At 47.6% G+C, this 19,825-nt stretch overlaps 1 protein-coding gene across 2 annotated transcripts in view; it reads left to right on the plus strand.

The window, feature by feature from the left end:
* DOCK1 (dedicator of cytokinesis 1) overlaps positions 1 to 19,825 on the plus strand; it is a 525,941-nt gene that overhangs the window by 196,837 nt on the left and 309,279 nt on the right. For both annotated transcript variants that reach the window (XM_047073604.1, XM_047073605.1), the window contains exons 26-27: positions 11,052 to 11,179; positions 13,233 to 13,328. In XM_047073604.1, coding sequence (XP_046929560.1) covers positions 11,052 to 11,179; positions 13,233 to 13,328 — 224 coding nt within the window. The remainder of the gene's footprint in view (positions 1 to 11,051; positions 11,180 to 13,232; positions 13,329 to 19,825) is intronic.

The raw sequence follows: 19,825 nt of genomic DNA on the forward strand, positions 1-19,825 counted from the left end.
GACCAAACCAATGGAGAGATTTTCTTTAGAGTTTACTGTGAATTTACCATTGTGTCTTAAACTCGTTTTTAGAGGGTAGTGCAAGATTGGAAGAGTAGAGATTTAAAGATTTAGTGGAAAGATAATCCCCTTATGGTCTTGACAGTAGTTTAATACTCTTGCTGGATTATGTTGTTTTGAGCTCTCTATTCACTGGCACCCCTCTGTTTGTTTTTCATTTTGGGGTTTGTTTTTTCCCCCTGATGGTTGGAATCTGGTAGTGAGTAGGAATGGGAAACGTGCCAGTCCCTTATTTTCTGGCCATTCCCATGGCTGTTTCTTTCAATATAGTGAACAGGCTCCTTTTAGACAGTGTTCATCAGCCTCATAAAACTTCATTTGTGTTTCATTTTTGAACAATACAGCGCTTCTTCAAAATGTAGGCCTAAAGAACTTAAATTACCTTCCTCATTCTTATTTTCAAGGTGAATGATTCTTCCAGTTATCAAGCAGAGTGAAACTCTCCTTTTTAATAGTAGAAACATTAGTTACAGCAGCCCTTTGAAATCTGAGGGCAAAGGCTCAGATACCTGTTGGGACCAGCTATTAGGAAATATTGAAGTCAGATTTCTAGACTATTTTTGTTGTGATTAATCCCAGTTATAAAATTCATATTTCTTAAAACCACTCTATTAATCAATTTCTTTTGCCTTAAATTGTAGAAAGAATAGCTATATGTTTAATATAGATTTATAATAAAATACACCTTCTTAATGCTTTTGATCCATAAACAAAAAAATCTCTTGAGCTTCTCCACTGTGGAAAATGGAGAGATATTTCTCTTTATTGAAGGGATCTTAAACCCAGAGCTACTCTATAGTAGTTTTGTTAACTTGAGGGATATTGTACAGAAAGAAAAATTGGGGTTGCGACTATCATGTACCATAGTCACATAACGTACTACGCGTAGAGCAGTCCAGAATACTTAACTAGGTAGTTGTGCTGGCTGACTTCTAAGGAATGTTACTGGCTTTGAACCCCAAAGACTGGTTCTTGAAATAATAGTGGAATGTGAAATCATTTTCTCCTCTTCTGTTTTTGAGAATATTTTAATCTTTACCTGTAAAGTACTATACCTTTTTCATATCTCATTCTATATATCACTGTGTATCATTCATTATATGAGCATTTGAAAAGACTGTTTGTTAAAACAGCACAACCTAGGAGGGTCAACTCAATTTCTTAATTATAATTTGCTGAACACCTACCATGTGCTCAGCACTGTTGGATAGCAAGTTTGATTCCTCTGAGAGGCTTCAGAGCCATCAGCTTAAAAATGTGTAATTGGAAAAGAGTAATTCTCCTAATTTACAGATAAGGAAGGGCCCAGGAGTTAAACCACAAATCCAAATCTGTAAGCAAAATCCCAGTCAGGGAGCTGTCCACCACTCTGGTGCTGATTAAGGGGTTGTCTTATTAAAAATCCATCACCCACTCAAACTATTTCACACCCACTATATGAGTAATACATTCTGAATACCAAATTTACTTCAGATGCCATATGGAACAAGACAAAACACAAATACATGAATAGATGAACACATAAATAAATGTAAACTACGCATAAACAAACAAGTAGAAACACGGTACTGTGCTTGTGGAATTTTCATACTTTTTTCTTCTTTTTCACAGCAGGGACTCTTATCCGTGATCAGATTGGTGGTGCCAACAGTTCCTCATGGTGTAGTTGGTCCAACCTTTATCACAGTTGATTCTCTGTCCTGCACCCACCCTCTGAGTGGGCTCCTTTCCCTGTTGTTTGATGTTGGGAACAAGGAGAGCAATCTTAGAAGAGGCTGCCTTGATTCTCCGATATCTAGTAATGCTCACAGAAGGCACCACGATGGCATGCCTCTGAGTCTCTGCAGTTCATGGTTCCTTCCAAGCCCTATGAGATTAGCTCTGTGCCTGTGTGATATGGTACCTACAGCAACTTGTCTGTAACAGTTGGAGGAGTCCAGGTCAGCCTGCCCACTCCCAGGTTTTCCTTTAAGACCCCATTTTATTTTTGTTGCATAAACCCTTCCCTGAGTACGTAGACTATCCTTGAGGATGGAGTGGATCAGACCTTATGGTTTCGACACTATGACTGGTACTTCCAACGTAATCTTTTAACTTTTTCATCTACTTGTAAATGGGAATCATTTGTGATTTTTCTCTGTTGGTGGTTCTTTCATTCCTTATGAAAAATTATTTATTACTGCAATACTAATGAATGTTTAACCCCTATTATTAAATTTCTCAAAACTGAGGGATCTAAAATATCTGCTGCCCTATTCCTTCTTCCAAAAAGATGACTCTTTCTTTCTTTCTTTCTTTCTTTCTTTCTTTCTTTCTTTCTTTCTTTCTTTCTTTCTTTCTCTCTTTCTCTCTCTCTCTCTTTCTCTCTCTCTTTCTCTCTTTTCTTTTCTCCTTCCTTCCTTCCTTCCTTCCTTCCTTCCTTCCTTCCTTCCTATCTATCTATCTGACAGAGTGACAAGAGAGCTTGCATGCATGCAATTGAACGGGGGTGGGGGGCAGAGGGAGAGAGAGAGACTCTTAAGCAGACTCCATGCCCAATGTGGAACCCAAAGCAGCTCAGTCTCATGACCATGAGATCATGACCTGAGCCAAAACCAAGATTTGGGCACTTAGCTGACTGAACCACCCAGGCACCCTTGTGACACATTTTTTATTATGTCTAGTGATTTCATCCAGAAGACATCTTTGATCAGCTTCTTTTCCCATTGCTATACAGTCTCTATGCTGCCACGTCCTCCTTCCAATTTTCAATAAATTAAATTCTTTTAATTTCTATGTCATCCTCTCAGTTAAGATTCTGTGACATTGGGCAGAAAGTTCACATGCAGATTATCTTATTTCTGATAGTTCCAGCCCTCAGGTGAGTGGTGCTGAGGAGCTTCTGACCAAAACACTGACAAAGAAACTACAGCTCAAAAAGGAAAAGTGACATACTTAGAGTTAGTCCGTGTGAATGGATTCTCCTCATACTACCAATGTTTATGGCTTGCTGCCTTAAAATGATGCTTGGAAAAACGTAATCTGCACTTGACATGTAAAGATACCCAAGCCACACATGTTTACGTGCACGTGCACATGTATGGATCGTTTACTCTAAGGAGCTCTATCTCCGGGATCAGACACCTAATTCTGGCTCGGCTGCTTAGTGGTGCAATCCCCGCATGTCCCTTTACTCTGGCTCCTGGCACCCCATCTGTCAATCTGGACATAAGTAGATGGCTCCCGTGATCCCTTCTGTTGATGGCTCCATTTTCTGCATTTCTGTTGTTTGAAGACTTATATGGAGGGAGAAAATCATTTGAACCAATTGAATCATGAGGGCACAGAGTTCTTAGAGAGTTGGAAAATAAGATGAGTGTCTGTAACAAATGAGTAACCAGCATCCCCCATTTATATAGCTCCTACTGTTTAATTCTCATTAAAAGTGTTAATCTGGATCTCAGTTCTATGTAACAGGCTCAAGGTTATTAAATGCACTTTATGGATCATTTGTTTAATGTGACCAAACTAAAAATTAAGCAGCACATTACTCAGTGTTCATAAAACGAATGTTTTAAATGGACAAATTCATTCTCGAATTTGCATCTTGCCTTAATGTAGAGCCGTAATGGGGTTATAGACGGATATTCTACTTGGACATTTATAAGCTGATGATGCCTTTTGAATACCTTTTATAAAGATTAATATTTTTTACTTTGTGCCCATTACCAGAGCATTAATCATCATGGCTTCAGCCTGCACAGCTGAGGACGAACAGATGTCGAATTATTGCTGTCTGTAATCATAGTGGATCACACTGGGAGAGGCGGGTGGAGCAGGGTGGCTGGGACCTCTGATCCCCACAGCTGATTTGTGTGAAGTCTGGGTCCACCGGGCTTGCCTGCCCCTTCCTGGCAGTCTGCGCTGGGCTGACTGTGCTCCCCTCTTACGGTGGGGAAGATCAGGAGAGCCGTGCCAGCTAGTTCTGGCCTCCCTGTGGGTCGTATCTCTGCCTCGACTCAGCCTAACAGGCAGTAGCAACCCTGTGGTCACATACACGTGAAGGCAGATCTGATAGGAGAAATCTGCTGTGGCCTCGATTCTCCTTCCGTTGACGAACACCAGTTCATTAAGATGAGAAATCACACAGGAGGTCTTTAACATCTGCCTCCTAGCATGCTCTGAGACCCTGCTGTCCAACACAAATAGAATGTGAGCCACATATGCAATTTATAACTTTCTAGAGGCCACATTAAAAAAAAAAAGTACAACACAGTTGCTGAAATTAATTTTAATGATTTATCTAAAATACCATCTGAACATGACTTCAATCTAAATATTACTAATGACATAGTTTTTCATTCCTTTTTTCCACCCTGGGTCTCTGAAATCCAGTGTGGTTTTTGACGCCTACAGCCCATCTCAATTTGGATGCTAGATTTTCATCACGGATCCTTAATCTGCATTTTTCACATTTAATAAAATTTACCGCTGAGAAGTGAATTCACACACCCAACTTGTTCCAGGTGTTCCATACCATTGTTTCCAATAAGCAAGTGTCATTTTTTTCATTTACATCTAAATTACTTAAAAATTAACTGAAACGGAAAATTCCATCTCTCAGTGCTGCCAGCTGTATTTCAAGTGGTCACCAGCTCCCCTCTTGGATAGGGCAGCTCGAAGGCGTTAGTCTTTGTGTACTTTTTGTTGAAAAGACTGACTTTGTATGATGATCTTATTTCTAGCACTTGTATTGGCAGCTGTCATTTATTAAATGTTCCTATTTGCCAAATGCACACATTATACCATATGATTCTCACCATGAACCTCACAGGTAAACAGCCCCATTTTGCAGATAAGAAAAATTAAGGCTTAGAGAGTATTTTTTTTTATTTTTAAAATGTTTATTTAGTTTTGAGAGTGTGAGAGAGAGGCAGAGAGAGAGGGAGACACAGAATCTAAAGCAGGCTCCAGGCTCTGAGCTGTCGGCACAGAGCTGGACACAGGGCTCGAACCTGCGAGCTGTGAGATCATGACGTGAAGTCGAGGTCAGATGCTTAACTGACTGAGTCACCCAAGCACTCCAAGGCTTAGAGAGTGTTAAGTAACTTGCCCAAGACCCAAAGCAGAGAGTGAGGAGGGTGGATTTTATTGTTTCTTGATCTGTGTGGGGAAACTGGACCTTGAAGAGAGTCCGGTGTCCCAAAATTGAAGAGTGACCCTGGTCCCTAAGCTTCTAGTCAAATATTTATTGTAGCTGTTTTCCAAGTGATTAGTTGTGGGTAGTTTATTTAAAATGTGTTTTCTGTTAAAAATACAAGAGTTTATTTGTTTGTGGGGGGTTTGCCAGTTTCCCAGGCCATCTGCCTTGGACCTAATTGGACTGTTGGCATGAATCATGGGACAGAAATGGCACTTAGTTCAGGGGGAAGGGTATTCAGGACACTGAGTTGGGACATTCAGAATATGACAGGAGATCCCTGTTTCTCAGCTGCCAGAGACTGCATCTGATGCTTTAAAATTGTTCATCGAAAGCATGGGTGTGTGTGCATATAGTGTGTGGGTGGGCGCGTATGGTGTGTGTGTGGGTGTGTAGTGTGTGGGTGTGTGTAGTGAGTGTGGTGCGAGTGCGTATATTGTGCGGTGTGTGTGAGCGTGTGTGTGCTGTACTGTCCTCTGTGCTCTTGAGTTTTGGACTTGACGTCGGGGTAGAAGCTGAGAGGCGTGGGTGTTAGGTAGGGCGTGCGCCCACCGCTTCTGGAAGAGACCCAACAGTTGACCGAAATGTGGAGCAAGAGGTCCCTCTTGGGGACTGTCTCCCTCTGGAAGACGAGTGTTGGGAGGCCAGTGTGGGTGTGCTTTGGTCGGGGGGGGGGTGTCACACTGGGAGGGGACTGGCTTCTCACTGCATACCTGTCCTCAGATACTGTGTGCCCATAGTTGCACGTGGCCCCCACCGGCTCTCGCACATGCGCTCGCACATGCGCATGTGTGTCTGCACACTCCTGTCCTGACAGCCTCGGACACTGTCCAGTGAAACTGGGTCACCAGAAAGTGGGGAGAGATCTTGTTACGATGACGTCTTCCGAGGACAGGACAGGGCGGCTCGCACCGCAGGTCCCTCGTCACCCCTGAAGGGGAGCCGGGCGCTGTGGTTTACAGATAAAGAACCAAGGATAGTGTGACAGCTGGCCTCCAAGGAGGAGCACGCACACTCAGGTCCTAGTTTATGTGTATGCGTGTGGCGGGTGGGGGGCTCCCCTCGGTGAGAACAGGACCCCTTCTCACGGAGATTGTATTCTGGCACGGACAAAAGATGGCTGACCCAGGTGTCACAGCGGTCCACACGCCGGGCACCCGTGCCCGGGTCTGTCAGTGAGTCCTGCCGGGGCCTACAGATCACGGGTCACAACGGGACTTGCTGATTGGTTTGCCTCCAGCTTTGGTCCCCCCGGCCTCTGAAGGTCTCTCGGGCATGGTCCTTCCTGGGGGCTTGGGACGTGTTTCTGGAGGATGCTGCTGTCCTCTGACCCTGTGTCCTTGGAGGCCTGCATGAGATGCCTGCTGAGGTCACTGTGGCCTCTGAGGACAGCCCGGGTGCCCAGGCACCCGTCTCCAGAGCTCCGTCCTGGGGCTGGAGTGTCGGAAGCCTTCCTGAGGTCCTTCTGCGAGCATTGGCTCCTTTCATTCTCCCCGCTCCCCTGTCTCCCCTTTCTCCTAAGCTCCCATGGGTGCGGCGGGTGACGAAGGACTGACGAGCTGCGGAAACATCCAGCTTGCGGTTATGGGTCCATCAGAAGGATTCTAACAAAGGGGGTTTTATGTTCTCGGGGCTAAGAGAGTGAAATGTCTTCCGACGTGACAAAATGGTAGTGACGTTTCCCAAAGTTTGGTGGTTTCTCATCAAGAGGGGCTGGATGACAAAGGAACGCAGCTGACACGCAGACCCCAGGTTTGGGTAGCAGGTGGGCGTGCCCGGCACCAGGGAGCTGAAGATGGTGACAGCATCTCCTGTCGAAGATGAACAGGGCTGCCGTCACTTCTTCACCCCGGAGTAATTCTGACAAATGACACTCACACACTCAATTACCTCTGAGAACGGTGGAGTCAACAACTGCCTGTCCAGCATGACAGATAAATGGGGTGGGAAGAGATGGAACTCGGCCAGGGCATCCGGGTACCGGAGGCTGGCGGGCCATTTCGGCCATCCCTGGGGCCAGAGCTGTGTTCCTCTGATTTTCTAAGACTGTTCGCAGACACACTCCTCCTCCCAACCTGGGCCGGTCTTCTCCCTCTGTTGGGTTCCTCCTCAGCTTGTTTGGTTTAGCTGAAGGTCATTTGTTTTCCTTAATCATGTTGTCAGAGTCCGGGGATTCCTGGCCGCAGCTTCTCCCTCAGATGTCTTGGAGATCTCCGAGACGGTGGCAGCGATACAGATGCCCCGATGGACAGGGGCGACCAAGGGCTTGGCCCCCCGGTGAGGGCGGTTAAGCTGGGTGATGGCTTTCAGGCTGAAGGGAACGAAGCCATCATCCTGGTGACGTCTTGCCAGGGGCTGTGAAGATGGCCGCCAACAGGGCTGGACCTGGACGGGTTTGCCAGGAGACCTTCCAGTCTGTTGGGTTCTAGGAGGTTGCCGTGTAGTCTTTACCCTGGATGTGGTGTTGTGATTGAGGTCAGCACGTCAAGGGCTACCGAAGGTGGTTGCCATTTGTGAACACTGAGGTTCTGTAGGAAAGACCCTGGGCTTTGGAGTGCTTGCGGGATGCGTGTGTTCAGTGGGTCAGCATTTGGGGCCGATGCATCTTCAGTCTGGGTTCACTGCCACGGGTAGTTTTTTTGTCGCGTTTCCCTTGCACTGGCTTGGTCCTTGGGCAGCTCTCGGACACCCGTGCAGGCTTCTGCACTGACAGCAGGTCTCGGCTCTTTGGAGCACTTCCCCTGTGAGTTTACGGGGCTCTGGTATTTGGGAGATGGTCTCCTTGGTGACTTCATCTCCTGACATCACAGGGAAGGTTGGCTGAGAAGGGGAGGGCCCCGACATCCGCGAACACAGACGTGGAAGGACTGTCATGGTCCCCACAGGATAGCGCCTTCTTCGCGTGCCATGTGTCTCACTGCCTGACCTCTGGTGAGTCCTGTCATTGTAGCCAGTAAGGTGAGCCCGGCTGCTGCCCAGAAGATGCACAGCATGTTAGCACCTCATACATTAAGTATTGATTACTCTTATTGTGAAGTCGACAAGTGAAATCATATAATCACTGGGCAAAACACTTTCTGGAAAAATGGAGTAGCTGTTAGTCCTTTTCAAGGGGATAAATCGTAACGGGGTTTGCAAAAGCCTGAGCCTGAGCTTCGTAGGTGCGGTTCCCTGGAAGGAGGTGGAACAGCAGGGTTTGTGCTGTTTCTGTGTCCTTGATGCTTCCCGCCTGCACCCCACTCCCACCTGCACCTCTGAGCCTTCATGACCGTGTACTCCTGGGAAAGTCTTCTACGTGGGTCACAGCATACTTACGGGAGCCATTTCAATGCTGCGTGCTCCTTTTTTTCTTCTGTTAAAAGAGTTCAGGAAACATTAGTGCGAAACATGCTTTTATGCGTCATTAACGTAAGCCCACCATGTGAAATCCTGAGACAAGCTAAGTATATCTAATGTTTGGGAGCACTGCCGTCTGTTCTGTCGTGCTCTGCATTTTAAAGGGGACGGCGGTGGCTGGGCTGGTTTCACAAGCAGAACTGGGGCAGTGGGAACACGTCGCTCCTGTTGGGAGGGCAGGATGGAACTGGAGTTAACTGGGCTCTCCCACCTGGAGGAGTAATTACGTTTCATCCTCAGTCTCCTTCATGTTCGTGTCCTTGTTGTTCTTTAATTTTCTGAACATCCTTTTCTCTGCTCCCATCTGAAGCACAAAGGAAAATCCAGATGTTCTTTCGTCCCTACACCCCAGTGTCCCTCCATTACACAGCCGTGCTCCCGGGAGCTGTTTTCCATTTTTCGTCCCCGCTCAGCCATTCCAGGAAGCTGCCTCAGGGGGCTCTGTGTGCCTCTCACTGCCACGCCCCAAGCTTGTTCTGTTCCACCCATTCTTGCCACCGTATTTGGCCACCTTGATCACTGTGCTCCCTTGTTTGGGTGGCATCACTTGTCTGCCTCCTCCCACATCCTGGCTCTCTCCACCTTTGTGTCCTGCACATCTCCTGTTCTAACACCTACATCCTGATGTCGGTCAGTTTTCTGCTCTTTTTGCATATTCCCTTTGATGGTCTTAGTGGCTTTCATTGCTGCCTAGAGGCTGGCGATCCTTTCGTCTGTGTTTCTAAACCAGAAATAATGTCTAGAACCTTCTCTCCATTTGCCTAGTAGATGGGGCCACTTGGGTGTCCAACAGGCAACTCAGACACCACTTGTCCAAAACTGAACCCTTGTCCTTTTCTCCCTCCTTTTAAAAATACCCTTCTTTTCTCACATTCCTCTCTTTGGATGGCATCACGTGGCTCCTTGGATGACACATCATTACCAGGACTTGGAGCGTTGTGTCTGACTCTCCTTTATCTGCCACCTTCCATCACCGAGCCCCGGGTCCAGCCTGCCTCCAGTTTTCTCTTCCTCAAGGCCTCTTTCAAACTCACCACTGCAGCCGGAGGTCAGGCCTTTACTGTTTCTTGCCTGGTCGATTGCAGGGGCTAAATGACGGTTTCTCTCCCTCCTGTCTCCGCTGCCCTACCCGTGCGCCACGCCAGAGGGACTCTCGCCTTTTGCTCTGATCACATCTCTCCTCGCCCCCATCAGCATGTTGGTTTTCCCAACTTTCTTGACCTTACCCATCATGTGCATGCTGGTATCCAGCTGCCTGTCTGGCCTTTTAGCCCTTTCCTCCTCTCCCCACCCTCCACCTGTGCATGTGTCTCTTGAATGTGTCATATGCTCCCGCCTGCCTGACTCTGTGTCCAGGTTTCTCATTCCTTGATTGCCTGCCCCATGTGGGAAATTGCCATTCCTCTTGTCAGCAGGTGAAGGTCCTGCCTCCTAAAGGAGGCCTCCCTGACTCTCATCTCCAAGCCAGTGCCTACTCCCTCACTTCTCTCTCTTTCACTTGCCTGTGCATTAGCTCAGGGGTCTGGGAGGCCAGAGAGAAGCTGTGGCTCATCTCCTGGATCTATCGTAAGTCATAAGAGCGAGCACCTTGTCCTAAGCATCTAACCAGGCCTAAGCCTTCGTCCTTATCCTCGTGGGAGGAAGTACCCCGTACCCCAAACCTGTGAGTAGCTAGAGCCATCATGTCCTTGTTAAGAGATGAGGAAGCCGAGTCTCAGGGGTATCAGGAGCTGCCCAAGATGTCCCTGCCGGGAAGGGAGGAGAACTTTAACTCAGACGGCCTCTCTCCAGAGCCTGAGCTCTCAGCACCCCCGCAGACTGTCCCGGTGCAGGTGTGAGCCCAGCAGAAGGTTGCCCAGAATGAGCAAAGATCAAGCGGGGAATTTAGTAAGTCGATGACCTGGCCTAGCTCAGAAACATTTATGAGGCATAAGGGAGTAGAAGGAAACCACGCTTTGGTCCTCCTAGGAAAAAGTAAGAATAGCTGCAATTCAAAAAATATTTGTTGTGAGGAGTATTTCTTTTAAAGTTGTGAGTCAATGAATTTATACTTCAGCACAGAAAACCAGTCAAAACCCCCAGCATGTGTGTCTGTGTTTAGATCTGTGTGCACACCATGGGACGTACGTGAAAATGTGCTTATATATGTTTGTGGGTTATTTATTGTGCATTTACAAGGAGACACACCCATAGACGTGTGCGCGTGTGTTTGTGTGTAAATTATTTCCATAGCGGTAGACACGATTTCTCCCCGCATCCCGCCATCTGACCGGCTCCAGATGTCAGTTTCACACATGCGAGAAAGTAAATGTAACATGCTGGAAACAATGTAACATGCTACGAAAACAAGCTTCTAGCAAATAGAGTTGCATCTTGGTGGGTCCCCTGCTGACTCGCAGCCCCGTGTCCCCTGCAGACTGCAGAGAGATCCTGCTTCCCATGATGACGGATCAGCTCAAGTACCATCTGGAGAGACAAGAAGACCTGGAGGCCTGCTGCCACCTGCTCAGCAACATTTTGGAGGTTCTGTACAGGAAGGATGTGGTGAGTAATGGCCGCGGCGGGAAGCGAGCCCCCGCCTCACGGAAGGCGCATTGGATTCCTTTACTTTTATGGGTTGCCTGTTTCTCTCTGTTGAGTGGTACCCTTCAGGGATTTTTCTTTATGCACGAAGTATGATAATAATGTAAAAACATCTTTTTTTTTTTTTATTTTAAGTTTACTTCCTGTCACTTCTCAGGCGAATGCCTCCCCAAGACTGATTTTTGATTTTGACCCTTAAGGTCAGAAAATGACTTTGATGTTAAAAACTGGACGGGGGACCTGGGTGGCTCCGTGGGTTAAGTATTTGACTTCGGCTCAGGTCATGATCTCGTGGTTCCTGAGTTCAAGCTCTGTGCTGACAGCTCGGGGCCTGATGCCTGGTTCGGATTCTGTGTCTCCCTCTCTCTCTGCCCCTCCCCCGCTCGCACTCTCTTTCTCTCAAAATAAACATTAAAAAAGAAACTGGAAATGCGCAGATGGAGGCTATTATCTACATTCCTTTTTCCTAATTCTTATTTAAAAAAAATTTTTTTGACGTTTATTTTTGAGAGAGAGAGAGACAGGGTGAGAGTAGGGAAAGGGCAGAGAGAGAGGAAGACACAGAATCGGAAGCAGGCTCCAGGCTCCGAGCTGTCAGCACAGAGCCCGACGCGGGGCTCGAACCCACGAACCGCGAGATCGTGACCTGAGCCGAAGTCAGACGCCCAACCGACTGAGCCACCTGGGCACCCCAATTCTTATTTTAATAAAGTAATACATGCACATAGTGGTTTTTATTTTTAAGTCATTGGTGTTTCCTAGAGTTTTGAGAAGAACGGCCCCATGCCTCCTTCCCCAGATTCCACAACCCACCAGTCATTTCCTTCTGTGCCTTCTTAGCTAGTCTTTGTCTTTTTAAATGGTTTTTCTTTTTGTATTTGTAAATTGTTTGCTTAGTCTGTGGACCTTTTTTTGAAATCAGAAGTGGGTGTGAGCACACGTGCAAAAGGCTGACCCTGTGCCTTCCCATCGCCAACACACCCACCATACACAGCTGTGCACAGATGTGCACATGCACGAACTCGCCGACTCTCCGGTTGTGCCTGTACAGGTCCGTGTCCATCCATGTGCCTCCAGCAGGGGACAGATGGGCCAGGTTTTCAAGGTCAGCAGGGCTTAGTCTTTGCTCTCTCCCCTGTGACCTCTGGACACCTTCCCAGTCAACACACACACATACCCGTCCTGCCCACTTCCTTCCTGCAGGGATTCGTTCTCTCGGAGCCTGGTGAGTGCCTTTGAAGAAAGAGATCAGATTGAATCACTTCATAGCAAGGGTGGCTATATCAGCTCTTCCAGGGGAGTTGCCTTTGGAAGCTTCTAGAAGCCTTAATCCAATGGCCAGCTTCTAGGCCCCCTTCCAGGGCCTGCCTTTGTCTTAAAGGGGAGAAGGTTGGGAGTGAAGTGTATGTATGGCCCAGCCTCAAAGGTGATTCCTGCCCTGGCCTTGTGTGTGAGCACCGCGAGAACGTATTTAAACAAGTTCCAAGTTCAGGCCAAGTTCATCCCATCACACACAAAATAAAAGAGCACGTTTTTCCCGATGGAAGAATCCATGGCACATTATGGATTTTAGATAATGTGCTAAAATAAATACATTGAATTCCAGGTGCTGGATGCCCAGGTTTTTCGAACTTGACAGGCAGAGCAATCTATGGCTGTTATCTTCCTGCTTTCCACTTACAAATGGCCAAGGGTCTCTAGAAAACTAATTGGTGGGCTAATCAGGGATCATAAACATTATATTGTTTAAACAGATTTGCTTTTATTTTTAAGGTTTGCTTAAATTCAATTACTATGATTATATAACAAATTATCACTAATGGACTATAATTAATAAGATGCGTTGCGTTTTCTTTGTGAAGGCTTTTGCCTTTGACAAGGGCCGTTCTTCATCTCGTTAAGGGTTATAATTGATTTACTCTTTACAGGGTAAATGGATTCAGTGACAACTGCCGAGGCTTGCATGTTAATGATGGTCTTAGGTGTTGGTTTTCACTGCTGTGTCTTCCTCCAGGGGCCAACTCAGAGGCATGTCCAGATCATCATGGAGAAGCTTCTGCGGACAGTGAACCGAACTGTCATTTCCATGGGGCGGGATTCCGAGCTCATTGTAAGTGCTCCGTGGTGAATGCTTGGGCGCGTAATTGTGGCGGGGGGCCCCTTCCCCAGGCGTGTCACTTATTCCCAGCCCCGAAAATCCATCTGGCCCTTTCCCAGCTGCCTTTTGAGCGTAAGCTTATTTTACTACATTGTAGTGAACAGCAGAGAAGCATTTATTTACAGTCTGGTACATAATATATGCTGATTTTCCATGATTCTAGATGCAGGTGTCAAAGTTGAAGGGTCAGCAAACTAACGTGTTAGAGACAGAAGCATCTGCTTCCAGTTACTCATTATTTACTTCTAGCAAAGGATACGGATTTTCTTCTTAAGTTCCTACTCTTCTGGCACTTTCTTTCTACGTATTTACATTTAAGATGCCATTAATAAAATTTTATGACGGACCTTAAAAAGTAAATGGGGTGCTCCAACCCAGCCATTTATTGTCTACCCTGACGTATCGTAGATGTCTCTCTTCTACAGGTGACTGAGGCATGCAATACTATCTATGATTTTTTTTCAAGAAAGTTTTAACAATAATTTAGACAGTTTTTCATTTTTTCTTTCCCCCTCCGGAGCTTACCACCCTCCCTCACTACCATTATTCTTGAGTTTGGTTTCTTAGGCGAAAGATGCTCACACAGGTCCCATTTATTTTCCTTCATTTCTAGCACCTGTTACCATTTTACTAAGTTTGGTGGATGGCATTTCAAAAAAAATGCTAAGAACTTTTCGAATCCAGGAACACAACGTCCAGTTAGGGTTCTCGCTGGCAACCAGAGGAGATACGTTGTCCTTCCTTGTGTGACCATAGTTCTTTCTGCGTATCCCGGGAGGGGAACAAGTTAACACACGCTCTTTGGGCAGCAAGGCCAGAATGCGCGGAGGGCTGGACCTGCTCTGGTTTCTGTGGCTCGCACCAACAAAGGCTGCGGTTTCGCATCTGACATCACAGATGGGTAGCACCGAAGTGGGGCAATTGCTGTCTTAGTCTGTTTCCATCAGCCTAGCTTGTGCTTCAGAGCTCAGCACGTGTCATGGTCAGATTTTCCTTTGCAAGGCATTGACTGATCACATGTGTGAAGTAGGAAGGAAAATATTTCTCGTAAGTTGGCTTTATTTGCAGTGGACTTATCCATTACTCCGTAATAGTACGTGTGTCTCCCTTATCACATTCTTTTCTGTACTCTTAATACCTTTGTGTAGGAGGGTGGAGACTGAGCCCCATGGAGTAGACGTGAGGTGACTCCAGGGCCCCCCCCCCCCCGACCCCCCACCGTGGGCTGGTGCTCCTGTCTTCTTGGCACTGTGCCATGGGTGTCCTTGGAACACTCTCATGTTGTGGGACTCTGAGGGGCCCTGAAGCAGGATGGGTCCTGTGTGTCCTGAAGTTGAATCAAGTTTGGTGCCATTTCCTAAGGTGACCCATATTGGAATGGGCTGGAGTACAGAGGTGGGGGTGATGTGATGGCAGTGTGGGGCTGCAGGGAGTGAGTGATGGACAGTGGCGATGGGCAGAGGGGCGAGATGGCCCGTGTGGGGGCCGGCGAGCAGAGGACGTAGTTCTGTCTAGAGTTAGGGGCCTGACTCCAGCAGGGTGTTCATTTGGGTCATTGCCCGCTGGCAGGCAGTTAACCTGGGATGACGAGGGCAAGGAGGGACTCATACAAGTTTGGACAGTACTTGGAATGTGGAGAGATTGTGAGGCGTGCTCAACCAACGGATCTAGCGAGGGTAGAACAGAGGCCGTGGCATGTGGCATCTTCTCCCAGACCATGTGGGCCCAATGCGTCTGGGGGAGTTCTTATCTCAGGCACGATGCTCATCGTGGTGGTTGTGATAGAGGCATGTTACTGAGCACTTACAGTAAAACCCTGGTTTGCGAGCATAATTTGTTCTGGGAACACGCTTGTAATCCAAAGCACCCGTGTATCAAAGCAAATTTCAAGAACCGTCAGATCACTTGTGGTCATGTGACGTTCGGTGCCATGTCCTACTCATATTGCAAGACGTTGCACATTTATCAAGTTAAAATTTGCTAGGAATGTTTGCCCGTCTTGTGAAACACTCACAGAACAAGTTATCCGCAATCCAAAGCTTTACTGTATTTCTCTGCCAGCCACTGTGTAATCAGTGGGGAGATTCTCACTTACTTCTCAACCTCACTGCAGAAAATGTCCTGCAAAGACACGAGGAGTGTTCTAGATCCTGTGGCTGGCGTGGCAGCTGTAATTTGGTGCCCTGGTTTGGTGCCACAGCTGGTCCTCCTAGTGTGTTCTGTAAGAATGGTACTCGTGGGGCTGACCCCAGTGGTGGCCAGAGGGCATCTCAGGGGACTACGAGTTGCTTCTAGGTCTTCGTCCAGGTTAGGGAGGCAGCTGCTCAGCAGAGGAAGCACCTCTCCACTTAGCATCTTTCAGTCATTTCTTTGGGCCAAATGCTAGGATCTCCTGGAGGTGGAAGGGAGGGTTGAGCCCTTTCCCCGAAGGGCGTGGAGGAGCCTGTGTGTTCTGAGGAACCCTCGAGCGTTCCTTAGGAAGAGCCCCTGCGTGTTCTGAGAGGGCCTGACAGGGAGGACCTTGTGCCGTCTTACCCAGCTCGGGTCCTGTTCCTGCTGAGCACTCAGGAGGGGTTCAAGGCACTCTCTGGGAATGGGGGTGCAGAGCAAACCGCCCACATCCAGGCCCCTTCCCCACCGTCCCACTTTCTCCTACAGAAGTGTCTAGAAGCAGGAAGGGGACTTGGGTTCTAAGCTGACTCCTCCCAATTCCTACATCTTCAGTATCTATCAAAGGCATCCAGAGATCCCTTTTGTAAAACCAACTAGGCTGCGAGGGGAAAGACTCTCAAACGAAAAAATAGATTCTGAATAAGCTGTAATTACTTGGTGAGTGACAGCAGCATCGAGATGTTTTCGTGAAGGACATTGACCTTTTAAAATGAGTCGTTGAGAAGGATCTTTTTTGTACTGTTTATTTATTTTTGAGAGAGAGCGAGCGGGGAGGGACAGAGAGAGAGGAGGACAGAGGATCTCAAGCAGGCTCTGTGGTGACAGCAGAGAGCCCGACACGGGGCTCAAACTCACAAACTGTGAGATCGTGACCTGAACTGAAGTTGGATGCTCGACTGACTGAGCCCCTCCCAGGCACCCCTAGAAGGATCTTGAAGTCTTCCAGGAACCAGGAGCCCTTGTGCTGTCCACAGAGCGGGAAGACAGAGATGCTGCCCTGCTCAGAGAGCCCGACCTTGCTTTTCCAATTTGCTCCGATGTAGATTTATGCATTAACTTCTTAATGTCAGTGTGGTTGCCCTGTGAATTTAGATTAGAGGAAGATCTGGGGGGAAAAATGTCCCTGACGAGGGGGGCAAAAAACATCAGCAGTGGACCTTCCAGAGAAGGAGAGCAGACGGTGGTCTACAGATCTGTTGTGTGTCAGCTGTAACCTCCCACCATAACACAGACATTTCCGTCCTTATGCGCTTGCTACTTAGGTTTGCATAAATGGAATGGAAACCGTGCAACTAGGAATTAGCTTCAAGATTCTGAATAATCACTGGAAATGGATTTAAAAATTAATGAATAGTTATGCTTCACCTCATGGTTTATTCCACAGTATCGTCAACAGTAATACCGAGAACGTGGCCTCTGTTCGCGTCGGAGTGTTGTTAGTTGGGAATGCTGTTGCAGGCTGACCATTTTCCTGTCTGTTTATGTGCGGACTTGAGAAATGCAGAACTCCCTGCGGAATTGGATAAGCAGAGACGCGCAGTGTGAGCCTTTTCTTTTATCCATGTCTGTGGTATTTGCTCAACACCGTACCGCTGATTGTGTATCATTTGTTTTAGTTCATTTTATACCTTTCAGCATTCGATGTGAAATGAACTGTTGGAACACATCTCACACATAGACGTGCCCTGACCCTAAGCGTCATACTTTTTTAACAAATAAAATCGCACCTGGCGAGTATAGAATTGTAGATCTTACGGATGCCGGAAACAGGTCCTAACCCAGAAGGCTTGTAGTCACCATGCCACACAGAAGGAAGATCCCATTTTATCGTTATTCCAATGTGGTCTGCCGCCGTAGAATAATTTTTTTTAGTGTTTATTTATTTTTGAGAGCGCGAGAGAGCGTGCAAGCAGGAGAGGGACAGAGGACCTGAAGTGGGCTCCGTGCTGACAGCAGAGGGCCCGATGTGGGGCTCGAACTCATGAACCTTGAGATCCTGAGCACAAGTCAGACGCTCACCTGACTGCACCCCCCAGGTGCCCCTGATACTGTGGAATAATTGAGTGAAATGCTTAGTTTTATAGTGTCTGATTTCAGATTTGGGTTTTCTCTTCCTTTTTGGAAATTCCTGAGGCCCTTAGTGTTAGGTGGTGTTCTTAGTCATGGTATGTGGTTCGGAGCAGGTTCGGAGTCTTGCTGGGTTCGGTGCTCTTGTCCCGTGGGCAGATGGCATGGCCAGCCTTCTGGGGGGTGACCTGCTACCCCCCCCCGTCCCCTCCCCCCATACGCGTGTGTCTCTGCTAGAAGAAGCACTTGTACGCAAAGCTGGGTTGAGAGAAGATCAGTTGTGCCTTCTCCTGTGATGTTAGGTGCCTCTACCATGTGATAAGATTTACATTCTGTTAATGGGGCCTTTAAAAATGTAATTGAGTGAGAAGGACTTTTAAGGATTTGTCTGCAGCCTGGATACCCACCAGAAGACCGGGAATCACTCATTCACTAAAATGAAAATGTGCCTCTCCTCAAGAAGGATTCCCTTGGAAAATTCTCCATGTAGGCTTAGGAAAGGGAAAGAGGCCATCTCCAACGTCTGCTTGCTCCTTTGACCAGCACCTCCTGACTCACTACACTCAAGTGAGGACGTTCTGCTGTCTCCACGCTGAGCGCCAGCCTTGGGGGACGCCGATGGGGCGGGGGTGCGTTGCATCACGAGGGCGGCGTCGCTGGTGGGGGAGATGTTGGTAGTGAGAAGCCAGCGCTTTCTCTGACCTGACATGCTTCTTTACTTGGAAAAGAGAAGAATGGAACTGGCCTGCCAGCCAAGAGAGCCCTTTGACCAAGACTCCTGACCGAATATTTGCACCGAGATGTGTTATGTGTCCATGCATGAACATTCGTTTTTGCGATGTTTATTCTAATGGAGTTGTGTCGGTGTGCTTTTTGAAGAATTCTATTCTTCAAAAGAAAGTAATAACATTATAAAAGTTTCAAATGGAGAGTGTCTGGCTCTTCTATACGAGTGTCGTAAAAAGGGTCTCTAATTGTATGTGTGCTGATCAATCTACTTGAAAGACCTGTGGCTTTTAGCAAAGGCACGGCCTAACGTGCTTGCGCGTGTGAGCCACGACGGCTTAATATATATATATTTGTTTTCCTTCGGAATCGGCACAGGAGTTCTTTCTGCCTTTCTCACATTTCTAGTGTGTTTTCCAGGTTGGTCACTGCCTGGATGTACTGGGGAGGAGACAAACGCCACACCACTGCCTGGATAAAATATGCTGTGCTCTCTTTTGCATATCGTACTAAACCACGAAGGTGTCTTAAGTCAGTACGTACAGTTACAAGGCCGTATGCTGCTTTCGCAAGGCCTTCTCGCCTCCCGGAACATGTGCTGCACATTGTAGCACGACTGTAGCGTTAGCATCAGTTAACCCCAGTTCACAAAACGGAACTCGATTTCTGAATCCTGTAGCTTCTCCGGGAAAGAGATTGGTCACACACCTATCTCATGCCAAATGTGCCGGTGACAGAGTTTTTCCCGATCAAAGAAGACATATGAGTATGGAAAGCAGCCTCTGTGATCTTTAGGTGACGCTGCGCCTGTGAAGCCTGCCTTGCTTAGTAATCAAGTCAAATTTTACCAGCTGATAACAACGCTCCCTAAGAGTCCGTTCCCCCCGCGGTGGGCTTTATAAACACACTGCGCTGTTACAGATGGCATGGGATGGAGACATTCACGACCTGGTTCTCGTTGGTTGGTTCTTGCTCTCTTCTACGAAAGGCACAAAGCAGGCACCTGGTTTTGAGTGTGCGTGGTCTGAGTTGAAATGCAGGGTTGTGTACCTCAGTTCTGCCTCCGATCCTACCAGAGGGAGAATGGCTTTGCAGGGCACGCGCATGGTTGCTTCTGAGATTGGAGGCAGCCTGGCGCTGGTTTAGGAGCTCAGACAGCATTTACGCCCCACCTCAGGTCTCCACGGCAACGGACACCTCGGGAGCCCCACGGAAGTGTGGGAAACTCCTGCCCACATCCTCCATCCTTTGCAGAGGAAAAGGGTTTTCCCACACCTTGATTTCCTCTCCATTTACACTCTGCTGGGGCGGGGGGAGGGCTTGCGATCCAAAGAGCAGAGGCAGGGGCCCCAGGACCTCTCCCTGGAGGCCGGTCACACACCAGTCACTCTGGAAGTACCTATGAGGCAGAACATCCTTTGCTGTATGTGCTTGTTTGTAAGAGGGGACCTCTGTGGCAACCCCAGTTAAAGGGTGTGGTCTGA

The sequence above is a fragment of the Lynx rufus genome, unplaced genomic scaffold (genome assembly GCF_022079265.1).
Source record: "Lynx rufus isolate CCGP_SWC_20201006 ecotype Redwood Valley unplaced genomic scaffold, mLynRuf1.p SCAF_11, whole genome shotgun sequence".
In the NCBI taxonomy this organism is placed as follows: domain Eukaryota; kingdom Metazoa; phylum Chordata; class Mammalia; order Carnivora; family Felidae; genus Lynx; species Lynx rufus.